This window comes from Equus quagga, chromosome 3 (assembly GCF_021613505.1).
Source record: "Equus quagga isolate Etosha38 chromosome 3, UCLA_HA_Equagga_1.0, whole genome shotgun sequence".
Classification (NCBI taxonomy): Eukaryota; Metazoa; Chordata; class Mammalia; order Perissodactyla; family Equidae; genus Equus; species Equus quagga.
In genome coordinates, this window is record NC_060269.1 from 68,459,676 (window position 1) to 68,472,557 (window position 12,882).

Below are 12,882 nucleotides of genomic sequence, written 5' to 3' on the forward strand. Positions count from 1 at the left end.
GCTTTTCATCTATAAATATTTCCATTATTTATATGCAGTTGTTACAGAGTTTAAAATATATAATCAACTGTTGCAATCTATTTAAAGTCTTTTAAAAGTAGATTTATTGAGATATAGTTGACATGCAATAAACTGCAGATGATTAAAGCATGCCATTTATCAATTTTGGCAGACATACACACCTGTGAAATCATCACCACATCAAGATAATGACCTTGTCATCAACCGCAAAAGATTCCTCACAGACAGGTATGAAGTCAAAGTATTGGGGTGCATGTAAAACCAAGAGGAAGGGGAGGGGGTCTGTAGTTTATGGTTGTCTCTACTTGAAGGAGACCAAGGGTGCAGCCAGAGATCAAGGGAGAGAAGGAAAACAAGAAGAGAGGCAGTGGCATGTGGAGTACTTGGCCTGCCTAGGCTCCACGGACCCTGCCTCCTCCAGAGACGCGTCATGAACTGGGGGCGGGGCCTGGGGTGGGGCTGATTCCTTGCCTTGGCCCTCCACACCAGGGATGTACGAGAGAGACACTTCCACAGCAAAGTGTGACCCTCACACCCTCAGGAGTCTAGACATCAGCATCACCTGAGTTCTCAGCATCTTCCTAGGCCTGAGATCTGCTTCAGAGGTTTATGGGTTGTTGCTTTTTAACTGCAGTAAGAAATTGAATTGAAAGTCAAGTCACCTGGCTTCTAGTCAGGGCCAGGCACTAAACAGCAGCATGATCCTGGGACAGTCACTTTCCTTCCTCTCTAAACTTCATGCTACCCTTTTTGAAATGACAGGCCGCACTAAATGGCCTCTCAGGGACACACCCTGGGCCAGCCTACTCCAGGCCTCATAGACGAGCACCAGATGCTCAACTGGGTGAATGGGGGATCCAGTGACCCAACCCTTGGTGTCACTGCCCCTGGGGCTGCTCACCCGCCTGCCTGCCCCTCCACCAAAGAGCTGGGTGACCTCCAGCAAGTCGCCGAATTAACCTGTGTCTCACACTGCTCATCAGAGAACAAAGATAATCACAGCTCCTACATAGTGGGGTTGTGAGAATGAAATGAGTTAATAAGTCTATAAAGTACGGGGACAGAGCTGGGCAAATGGTAAGTGTTGTATTTAAGCACAAGCTGTGTTAGTATAATCATTACCCTCAATGCCGATTTAATCAACACCAATCCTCCAACCAGCGATACCACAACCCGAGGCCTTGCCTCTGTCCGAGCAAATTTGTGGAGGCCTCTCTGGAAAGTGGGGCGAGGTCTCACGCCTCCCTCACACTGCCTTCTTCATTATTTAGGTCCCTCGTCCCATCTCTTCCACCACACTGCAGCTCCCAGGCACAGGATGAACACAGGTCATTTGTTCCCTCCCCGAGGGCCCCTAGGTTCCCACTCCTTGGAGGATGAATAACAGCGTCCTCCCCCAGGACACAAAGGAGGTGAGCCCAGAGACGGCCTCAGTGTCCTGGCCAAGGAGAGTTTCCAGGCTGCAGCCCAGGGAGGGGAGCAACGGGAGCCCCAGGGCCTCTGCTGAGGAGACCCTGATAAGACCTCCCAGAGGCCGAATGCAGGGCAGGGAGCTGGAGAAGGAGAAGCTGCTCAAAGAAACGCACAGAGGGGCCCATCCAGCATCTGCATGAGCGCTGATCTGTGCACACACGAGAGGGACCCGTCCCGGCTGAGAAGAGGCCCCTGGAAATCAGCAGGCTGGACAAGGACCGGGGTTCACCGGAGCTGGGAACTGTCCATGTGCCCATCCGCCAGAAGGGACAGACCGCGTAAGAGAGGTGCTGTCTGGTTATCAGAAGTTTACTGTTAACTAATCCTTAAGAGGCAACTAAACTCCAATGACCTAATAGTGAAATTCCAGTTTAATGCTGAGATTGGCCCTATATCTTGCTTTTAAAAGTGGTCATTCCTGTTTCGCCGTCTTCCTCTCAGCTCCTCTCTACAGACTTGAGTCCCAGCCCGGACACGTTTCCTCTTTGAGCTGCAGTCTCTCATCTGTATACCGTAATTACCTCGTCTCCCCCAAAGGGCCAAGCTGCTCGTCTGAAGCGTTGGCGCCCTGGGGTGTTAGGGTCAAGGCAGAGCCTCCCTCCCTTCCCCACTTGTCATGCACACATGAACAGGAATGGCAGGAGATGCTGTTCCCAGGCCAAAATGCCAGAGACCATCCTACTGAATCTCGTTTCCTCCACATTAAAGACACGTGAAAACCATGCCCAGCTCCCGGGCTTGTCAGGAAAACTACACAGGACAACAGATGCTCATGGCAGGACCGAATCTGCCCAACAGCACATGCTCGGTGCCTGTCACTGCCCCGCTCCCCGACCCTGCCCTGGAAGGCGGAGCCCCCTTCTCTTCCATCCCTGGCTAAGGGAAAGTGGCCCAAGAACAGGGACGGAGGCCTTCTGAGCAGGGCCTGGGGCCACCAGCCACTGCAGCCACACAGATTGATAGGCTTCCCGCTCGCCCCTCAAATTGCACCTGTGCAAGACCCTCAGCAGAGGGACAACAGAATCATCTGGACACACCAGGCCTGTGGCCCTGCAATGCCGTCACTGTCATCCCTTGATGTTTGGGCTCCTCTGCATTCCTCCATGACCCCCTCCAGCATCTCTCTCCCCCGTGTCCTTCAGAAGCTCCTGCCTCCACCTCAGGGAGCCGACAGCAAGGTGCCAATCAAGCAGGTGGCAGCCACTGCTGGGCTGCACACCATGTACCCTGTGACCCTCCCAGCACCACAGTGACTGACCCCACCCTGAGGATGTGATTTGTCCTCCCACAGGTGCCCTCACGGCTCTCAGTGGTTTACAAAGGGCCTTGCAGACTTTCACCTCCTCCCCATTTCACACTTGGGGAAGCGGGGGCCACACCAGGGTCCCAAAGCTGGAAAGGAGCAGAGCAGACCCGCTGTCTCCAGCTCCAACATCAGGACTCACAAGCCTGAGTGAGCTTCCGAGCCGCTGAGCCTCACAGTTCCTACTCTGATAGAAGTAGGTGGAAGCCTGCGCGGAAGACCTGGAACGGAAATGGGGCCGTGCCAGCACTTCAGACAAGGACCGGGGCCAGGAAGGAGCTCAGCACTGGGCCCCGTGACGTCCCCCTTCAACAGCCCGAGGACATGGGCCCCATCACGTTACAGGCAGGGCTGGGGCAGCAACTGGCCCCAGGTGATACAGTTCAAGGGCAGAGCTGGGATTCCAGTCCCCCTGTCACCCTCCCCTGCTGCCTAATCTGGGTCTCCTGGTCATCGGCCCCCAGTCTCAGAAAGCTCATGGAGCCTTGAAATCTCTCAGAGCACCGAGGAATCAAAACCACGACTCTGTGGCCCACCGCTTTCTACCTCTTGACGAGCAAAGAATTAAAGCTGAATGCAGCAAGGGTGTAAGGAGCCAGGAGCGCTTGTGGACTCGGTGGGAATGTAAATTGGTGCGGCCTGCTTTTGGGGGACAGTTGGTCAGTATCTAAAAAATTCTAGGGGGCCAACCCTGTGGCCCAGTGGTTAAAGTTCCACGTGCTCTGTCAGCGGCAGTGTTTGTGAGCCCGAATCCGGGCGCAGACCTGCTCCACGCGTCAGCCACACTGTGGCGGTGTCCTACATACAAAATAGAGGAAGACTGGTACAGATGTCAGCTCAGGGCCAATCTTCCTCAGGCAAAAAACGAGGAAGAGGCGGGCCTCTCAGGCTCGTTGGGCCATGCGGCCCGGTGGCGGCACCTGCCGGCCCCATCCCAGGCTCTTCCAGGTGCACCAGAGCCTATGAATTTTGAAGATGAATGAAGGTCATGATAAATGTTTTCCAAAAACTTGTCATAGAGGATGGCTTTGAAAAAACCACTAGGAGCACAACAACATGTATAAGTTTATAGGTAGCTGCAGATGAATGTCAAAGTCCTTAGCTGTGCTGTTGAAAAATCCTTCATTGCCTCAAGTAATTATGATTTATGAAGCAACTACATCTACTGATAATTCACAGGTTACCACATTTTGGAAGGAAAAAATGAAGAATTGGTCAAGACGACATGAAATGATGAAAATTAGTATTTTATTTAACATTGATCACCTCACAGTAAATTATATAGGAAAATAAATGTTTGACTACTTTTGATTGCTGGGCAATAAAGTCTTTAAAATATATCAACTCTTTAAACAGCTATTCTCATAGTCACTAGTCAGACTTGTTTTTTAACATACTTTAGGGGTAGTATGTTCTTCACAATAACTAGGGTTTTTGTGGATAATAAGTCTCTTTGAGGTGGCAGGCAGCTGGGGAGAAATTTCTAGTACCTCCAGTTCTCATACCCTTTCTTGCCTACCTTAGCGGATTCCTGGAGAGGCCCTAATCACTGCATATTCACTATGTGGACTTCCCCTTTAGAACCTGCTATTGGACCTGAAAAACTCCTAAACTCCTTAATGAATTGCCCTTTACAAGTCAAGGTTTCACCTGTGACCTACAGATTTTGTGTAAATTTAAAATTTTTATTAATTTGCTTTCACCTTTGTGAACCAAATAATCCTAATCCTAGTACAAATAATAACAACATGCTATATTAAGGAAGATGGTGACTGGACAGTCTAGTCTGTCCAGGAATGGAGAATTTATAAGAATTCTAAAACTGAACTGAATTCTTACCTCAGTGAAGACTTAGCTAAATCTTCCTTTTTCCCTGTTGAGCCCTTGCTTTTATCAGGGTTCTAATTTCAGTATGTTAAACCACAGTATAAAATGTGTACAGTGACATCTCTGTAGTCACTTCCCATTAGAGGCAACATTTGAAAACCATTTCCCTGCAGTGTTTGATATTGGTCCTCCTGTTTCAAAAGAACCTTAACACTTCACAATTGTAAAATGGAGGCCATTTTACGGATCCTAGTTTTATAAAATAGAAATGTTTTCCCTTCATCCCATAGAGAACCAGAAAAATAATATATAAGAAGGCATAAAATAAAGTCTTAACTACAGAATTGTAATATGTAAATATTTTGTTTTTAAAAACTAGTTTTGCCTTCTGAAAGCTAACACTATAGTCTGGCACTAGTGGATATTCAATAAATATTGTTGAGTGAATGACTTATCAAAAGTTCTATAGAGAGTGAGCTGTCCATGAAGCTGTGTGAAGTATCAGCTTCTGGTACTGTGGTAGTGTCTTGGTTAATAAGGTGGCAATTTTATGATGACATTTCCTTTTAGTAAAATTATCTTTCATTAAAGCTTTGAAAAATAAAAATAAGGATTTTGGGGATTTAAAAAAAAAAACGAGGAAGATTAGCAATGGATATTAGCTCAGGGCGAATCTTCTTCAGCAAAAAAATAAAAATAAAAGAAAGTCTATAATTATTTATCCCACTGACTCAACCATTCCACTTGCAAGTAATTACATAACATGGCTATATGGATATTTGATACCTACAAAGGTATCTACTACAATGCTGCTGGAATTGGCAAAAACATAAATAGGATATAATTGAAACAGCTATCCATAAGAGGGGAAAGTACAATAAACCGTAGTTCACGCAAGCAATAAGACACTATGTCACTATTTAAAAAATAAGATAAATCTTAAGGTACTTTAAAAATCGAATGTAAGTTGTTCTTGGCTCAGAGTTTCAAGAATGGTCAAGCACGTAAATGCGTAGAAAAGGCGAGACTTCTCGAGGGGTGACTAGAGCACTGGGACGTCATTCCCCAAAACGTGAACATTAGATTTTCACCTTCTCGACACAGGTATCCTTACAGTCACCGAGCCACCAGGTCCTGACTAAATGGAGCCATTCTCGAAGCAGCGTTAAATGTGGATCCCACTTAATACAAAATATTTTAAAAACAAGTTCTGGAATTATTTTATGAGCACAAAATGACTGCTTTTTTGAATTTAGTATTAATTATTTAAACAAAAACATTTAAAATGTCACTATTCCTGTAACCTTGGTTTGTCATTAAAATTTTTTTTTTACATCTAAGCAGCCTTAATCACCATGGGAAAGAACTCTTGAAGCTGCACTTTTGTCCATATTGAGTTTCATCTCCAAGCTCGCCACTAGCTGCTTTTCTGTCTCAAAAGAGAAATCAAAGCAAGAACTTCGCACCACCTTCGGCAGGAAGACAGGGCCCCAGGTCCCAGCTGTGGGATTATTAGCTGTTTATACAGAGCCCTGGGCTCGTGGCTGTGCAGGACAGGAGAAGAATGGAAAACTGGGGACGCTGGAGGTCAGACCTGGAAGGTGAGGAAGACAACAGAGGGAAAGTGACCTGTCAGGGCTGCACTTTTTTTTTTAAGATTGCCACCTGAGATAACAACTGTTGCCAATCTTTTTTTTTTTTTTTTCCCCTGCTTTTTCTCCCCCAATCCCCCCCGGTATATAGCTGTATATCTTAGTTGCAGGTCCTTCTAGTTGTGACATGTGGGCCCTGCCTCAATGTGGCTTGACCATTGGTGCCAGGTCCGCGCCCAGGATCCGAACCGTGGAAACCCTGGGCCTCCACGGCGGAGCGCGCGAATTAACCACTGGCCACGGGGCCACCCCAGGGCTGCACATTTAACAGATTTGCAATGAGAATGTTTTAAAATTAAATATACCTCCCACTCCTCGCCTTCCCAAAAAAGGGATCAGGCACTTTGAATGCTTGCTACGTAGTTTCCAACCCGTTTTGCGCCATCGATTCTGCAATTTACTTCCGGACCAGCCAAGACAAGGACAGGGACGGCGAATGGGGACCCTTCTCCCTCTCTGCCGATGCCCGTTCTGCTAGGCCGAGATCTGGCTTTTCCCCTCGAATCTGCCCGAGTTCGACCTGCCTGGACGTGCCCTAGCCAGAGGTGACCCGGTAAGGAACCCTGCCATATCCTCCCACTCTGCTTGCCCTCTCCCGGCCGTCTGGAGCCAGGAACCGCGGCAGGGACTCACCGGCAGCAGGATACCCAAGACGAAGAAGATACGGGTCCTGGGGCCCCGCGCCGGCCTGGGACCTGGCGCGCGCCCTGCCGGGGCGCCCAGGCGGCCAGGGCGCTGGGTCCCCGCTGCCCCGCGAGGTTAGGGAGCGCTCCGAGTTCCTGCCGCCGCTGGGTTTGCCGCTGGCTGAAATCTGGCAGAGTCACCCTGCAGGAACTCGTCTGTGTATCTTGTGGGGGCACGGGAACATCCTTGCGCGTCTGGGCTCTGAGTGCCGGCTGTGCGTCAGCCTGCACCGTGGGAAGTGGAAAGGGGATGTGGCACAAACCCCTGCCTTGTGGAGGCTACCCAGGCCCAGCGGTTTTGATTATTTCGGGAGGAGGAAGACACTGGGGACTCCAGGACGCTGTGCTCTCTGCTGTGAACAGGAAAGTGAGATTGGGACGCTGCCACTGCCCAGGTCCGGCTCTTAAGTCCTGACCTACCGCCTGTCCCCTCTATGTCCTTCTGCCCACTGTCAGCTTCGCTCCTATTCCTCCCCTGACCCTACCCAGCCCCAACCAGGGACTTATTCACTGGGAGCAGGGATGGCCCTGCTTCCAGGGTCTCTCTGCAGCTCTGTCCCAGCACAAGGCTTCCCCAGGGGGCTGGATCTTAGCATCGCAGTGGCATGGAGCAAGGAGAGGGTCAGAAAACAGGGTCACCAGAAGTCCTCCACATCCTCCCCAGCTCCTCATCACACCTTGTGAGTGAATCGTCCGTCTTTCGGTCTCAGGGTTTTATGCCAGTAGAATGTCACCTCCACCCTACTGCTCCTGGTGTCATCAAGGCGGAGGAACTCAACCTTCCCGATTTTTCCTTCTGTTAGATGCTTTGAAGCCTTTGGGAAGCAGAACTATAGGAAACTACTTGGCACCTGAAACTGGATGCCCGATGCATGTCCCCAGGAGGATCAGGTCCCTCCTTCAGTTCCTAAACAGCCAGAGCTGCACCGGGCCCAGGGCAGGGGGAGTCCAGTATTCTGAAAGCCATGCAAACCCAGGTCCTGCCTGCTGTGCTCGCAGAGTGACGGGCCTTCTGGAGGTTTCACGGGCCCAGGGCACACTCTCTCCAGTGCTGGCCTCAGGGGCAATAGTACTGAAGCCCAAAGGATGGAAGGAAGACCAGGGAGTGGCCTCTGCAGCCTGACCCCAAGTCTTGTGTCTACTAGGGTCCAATTGTCTAACCTTGGACAACACACCTGCCCCTGGGGTTAACCATGCCGGCTGGGGTGTGGGTTGTGCCACATGCAGTGCAGGGAGCACCCCAGCTTGAGACCATTAGAGTCAGGTCATATGAAAAGGTTCCTAGACTCCCAGGTTAGTTGGTTCCTGAACAACACAAAGCGCCCCTGGTGCAGTGACGGTAGGTGGAAGACGACATCAGATGCAGAGTGCTACAGACACTGAGAAAGCTTCTTCCACTCCCCACAGACCTGGGGCAGGAGCATCCTCCTGTGGGCAATGCTCGAACTTAATGGACCGTGTCGGATATGCGCCTGCCAGGCCCAAGGGGCCAAGCCAGGGTCTGGATTGTGTGCTGTGCAGGGTTGGGGAGTGCGAAGGTGTAGAGAAAGAATGCGGACTTCCAGGAAGGAGACCGAGGATGGTCTGCGCAGCGCCGCCAGCCGCCCTGGCACCAGAAGGTGCCAAGGATGCATTGCAGGGAGGGAGTGGTCCACCACCCTGCTTCAGTGAGGAGGATGTGGCCCCGAGAGCAAGTGCCTGGGAGAGTGAGGAGGACGCCCAAGCTCAATGAGCACATTGGTTCTCACCCTGGAATCGTCTGTTCACAAATGTGCATGTGTTTCTTATCAAAGTATTTCACAACCCAGAAAATGGCAATTTAGAACATTAACATCCCCGTATCTAACCCCACGTATAACTTCTTTCTGAGTATTTTCTTAGCACACACTAGCCAGCCGTAGAATATATGGAAAAGAATGGATTCGCACTCTTCACACTTATTCTCCAAGTTCTTGCTTTTTCACTGAACAATGCATCTTGACTACTTTTCCACGTGACCTCACTCTTTTCAGCACTTGCGCAGATTCCCTGGGTGGCGGAAGAGCAGAGAACCACAAAGTGCCCTGAGTGAGACAGCAGTGGGGAGTTGGGGGGAAAGCCCCAGCGAGGGGGAGCTGGTGCTCTAACTGGTGGGAGGCTGTGTGGTGTGGGCCCCTGGCCCCACTCTGTGCCTGACGGCAGAAGCGTTCCCTGGAACCTTTCCTGCCCCTGAAAAGCGCACAGGCCCTCCTGGTGTGGGTGGAGCTGCCAGGCAGAGTCCCCACCAATGGCAGAGCCTCCCTGTGAGGGGGCCGTTCAAAGTGGGGACCGCAGGAGCAGAGGGGAGAGGGGCCCAGCGTAAGAGGACCCTGCTGAGGTTCTGGGGGCTGCCCCCACCATGAGGGTTCGCTTTCCAGAGTCAACACGAGGGGAAGTCAGTTTACCTTGGGTGACGATCAGAATAGACGAGAGCGCCAGGCATAAGAAACCTTGAATCCTTAAGAAAAAAATCAGTGTTTTGACAGTCTCCCCTTTCCTTTTTAGAGAATTTAAGTACTTAGTAAATAAGATAACCCAGGTGACATGTTTTTCCACAGAAATTTTTAATTGTTTGTTAAGTAATGATCAATTCATTATTGAATTACTGAGAAGATTTTACTTGTAAGCAAAGAACTATATTTTACTACCGCAGTCTGTGTTTTAAGGACTTTGATTACCAGAACATATGTCTATTCCGATAAATCGACTTTGCCCTTGTAATTTTATAAACTTAAAGTTCTACATCACAGAACATTTTGAGCCTGTTAAACAGCTATTTTTCTTATTTTCAAACTAAAGTGGAATTGATGAGAAGGCAGGTGGCCTAGCTGTGATGATGGAGCTCAACTGCTATTTTATAGATAAATAAACTCACGTATTGTTTATCTTCATGACTCTCGGCATCTCTGTCAATGATAACAGGGCCCTGATTTCACAATCCTGGCTCACCATTCATATTGGGCAATGCTGTACTTCCTGTCACCGGGCTCAGAGACACGTATACAAGTCACCCTGGACTGCCCCATCTCCTTAGTCTGCCGGGGCGTGGAGTTACCGAAGCCTGTCCATCCCCCTCCTCACTTCCTCCCCTCTCTATCTCATGCTCCAGTGTCTGGGTGGGGCCTCTGCTGTCTGCGGGCTGTTGCCACCGACTCCAGAGTCCTGTTCGCAAACACATTTTCCTCGTGCAGGTAGGACGGTGGGAGGCAGCCTGTCCAGTGAGAGGCACTTGGCAGGCGGCCTTGAGGAAAGTGCAGCGTTAGAAAGGGGGGGCAGAGCTGGGCTTTGTGAGAGGACTGGAAGATACAATGCAGGGGGGAACAAGCTCCCTTACAATGTCAGGGACCAGTGACGACATCATCAACACATTTCAAAAACGACAATGCAAAAATTTTTAAAATATGAAAGAATCTTTGTTATAAAACCTTTTTCCTTTGAAAGAGAATGCAATCAGGAGTGAGCCTAGAATCAGAACAGGATTCATGGTTGTTGGGCTGTGATCCTCAGCCACTGAGCAGAAACATGCTAAATGGGTGCGTCTGGTGCCCTGTGTGCTGGGCTGCAGGCCTGATTCAACAGTACAGGGCAGCTTGGATAGGCCAAGCACGGAGGTGCTCAGTGGGCAAGATGGGCCCACTCTCTCGTCCTTAACAGGACCAGTGGAAGGAACAGATTGAGAACGAAGTTATGTGGATTATACCTGAGAGCAGTGCTATGAGGAGAATGGTGCTGCATTTATCGTTTACAGCTCAGCCGCACCTGCTCTTCCACCTTCCTGGCCCCCTCCACCCTTCTGGATTTAACACATACTAGTGCTCAACTCCAGCCCCTTACTAGTGCTTCCAAGGACTTGCTTTGCTCTTGGCTAGAAATGGGAGAGGAAAAACAAAAACAAAGAGGCCCACTGTGCAATTTCCTTCCTGTGCATCCAGGCTGTTTGGAGAATGCTTTCTGTTTTTTCCAATACTCTGCACAATCATAAGTTTCTGCTTGTAAAATTTACAGGGTGTAGCAGCGCACTTTCATTTTACATCCTTTAATAGTTGAAAACATCATCAGGTGCTTTGGCCTAAAGCCAAGCTTGCCCGAACCCTGTGTCAACAAATAAAAGAGTCATAAACTACAAGAGAAGCAAAAAGTTTATGTGGGGTATCAAGAATTGCAATTCAGGAGACACAGATTTGAGTAGAAACTCAAATGTGCTCTGAGGAGAACAAAGGAGGCGGGGGTTTATAAAGGCCAAAAGTGACGAATCATGCAGGGTGTTTTGCAAGATTTGTGACGACACTGGCAGCTGTTCCCTCCCGGCTCTGCCTGACTGGTTGCCAAGCCATCTCCACGCAGCAAGTTCTTATCTACGAGATTACGCACACTTCTTGAGAAGTCTGGGCGACAGCAGTGAAACACTTTTCACAAGTTACATTCCATCTGGGTGGAGACGTGCACAAGCCCCGCTTCCCGAAAGCCCTCTCAGCTCCATTTTAGAAGCCTTACTCCATTTTGCTATCATGGTCCACACCTGTGACCAAGTCCTGTAACGCTGTCAGCACCCAGGGACTCTCCAGAGCAAGACCTTCCCACCCCACCTCAGAACTCCAGACCCTGGTGGGAGACCTGGGCCAGGATGCATTTCTTGGTTGGCCTGCTGCAAGATGGACGACTGTGCAATTCTTTTATTAAAAGCAAAACCAGAAAGTCTGGAAATTATTTTTCTTTTTTCTAAAGCAAAGCAAGGCACGTTCAGTGGATAGTCAAAATGACAACAGTGTTATACTGATTACTTCTAAAGCAGGATATGAAGATTAAATTAGGTATATTTGGATACCTAGCACTTGGTAACATTGAATAAATTCATTCTATTATTGCTGAACAACTGCAATTACCATCAATGTCAGTGAGCAGTTGCCCCTTCAGGAATCCAACTGGAATTCCCCTTTCAAAAACGTTTCTGTCTCATGACCTAAAAAAATGAGTCTTGCTCAAGGTAGTGCTTATATCTAAGTATGTGTTTTGTTGAAATATTTTATATTAAGGTAAATTTTATCATTCTAAAGAGGCTTCTCTTATAGACAAGGCAGAGCAGTGTATATTTTTAAGTGATATCTATTATATATTTTAACTTAGACATGTTTGCTGTGGAAGATTAAAATGATATATATATACAGAAGTCTCACTGTTTTCCCATCATCTAGATATATTACCTTAACATGTTAGTATATTTCATTGGACATAGACATGAATGAACAGAAGAAAAGGTCAAAGGGATGGAAGAAAGAGTGAGTTTGGGATGGCTCGATGATTCCTTGTCCTCAATGCATCATGTATATTGTAATAATTATCTATCGCTGCCTACACACCTCCTGAAAACACTGAAGCTTAACACCACAAGCACTTATAATCCAATTGTTCATGGGGGTCAGGCGCGGGGAGCGGCCTAGCTTGGATGTTGGTGGTTTGGGGTCTCTCCTTGCTTGTGGTCAAGATGCCAGTTGGGTTGCGGTCAGTTCCAGGACTGACTGAGGCCGAGGGTCTGCTGCCCAGAGGGCTCATCATATGGCTCTTGCCGAAGCCTCCATTTCTTGCTGGCTCTCGGCAGAAGGATTCAGTGACTTGCTGCAGAGACTTCTCCACAGGAGTGCTTTCTAATCCTCACGCCAGGGCAGCTGGTCTTCCCAGAGGGAGTGACCCTAGAGAAGGAGGAAGGAGGAAGCCACAACGCCTTTTATGACCCAGCCTCAGGAGTCATACATTGCCACTTCTGTTGTGTCCTGTCCACTACAGGTGAGTCCCTGATTCCAGCCTATGCCCAGCTATATCATTTGGAGAGAAAACTACCAAAAAATTTTGGACTTCTCTTAAAAATCACCAAATATACATGCTATTTAATAATCTCAGTTTTTCCTCC

At 48.8% G+C, this 12,882-nt stretch overlaps 1 protein-coding gene across 1 annotated transcript in view; it reads right to left on the reverse strand.

Moving 5' to 3' along the window:
* LOC124236763 (tumor necrosis factor receptor superfamily member 10A-like) overlaps positions 1 to 10,335 on the reverse strand; it is a 32,257-nt gene extending 21,922 nt beyond the window's left edge. Inside the window, exons 1-2 of the mRNA XM_046655736.1 lie at positions 10,312 to 10,335; positions 6,910 to 7,184 (exon numbers count right to left, since the gene is read on the reverse strand). Of these exons, the coding sequence (XP_046511692.1) occupies positions 6,910 to 7,184; positions 10,312 to 10,335 (299 nt within the window). The remainder of the gene's footprint in view (positions 1 to 6,909; positions 7,185 to 10,311) is intronic.
* Positions 10,336 to 12,882: the final 2,547 nt, after the last annotated feature.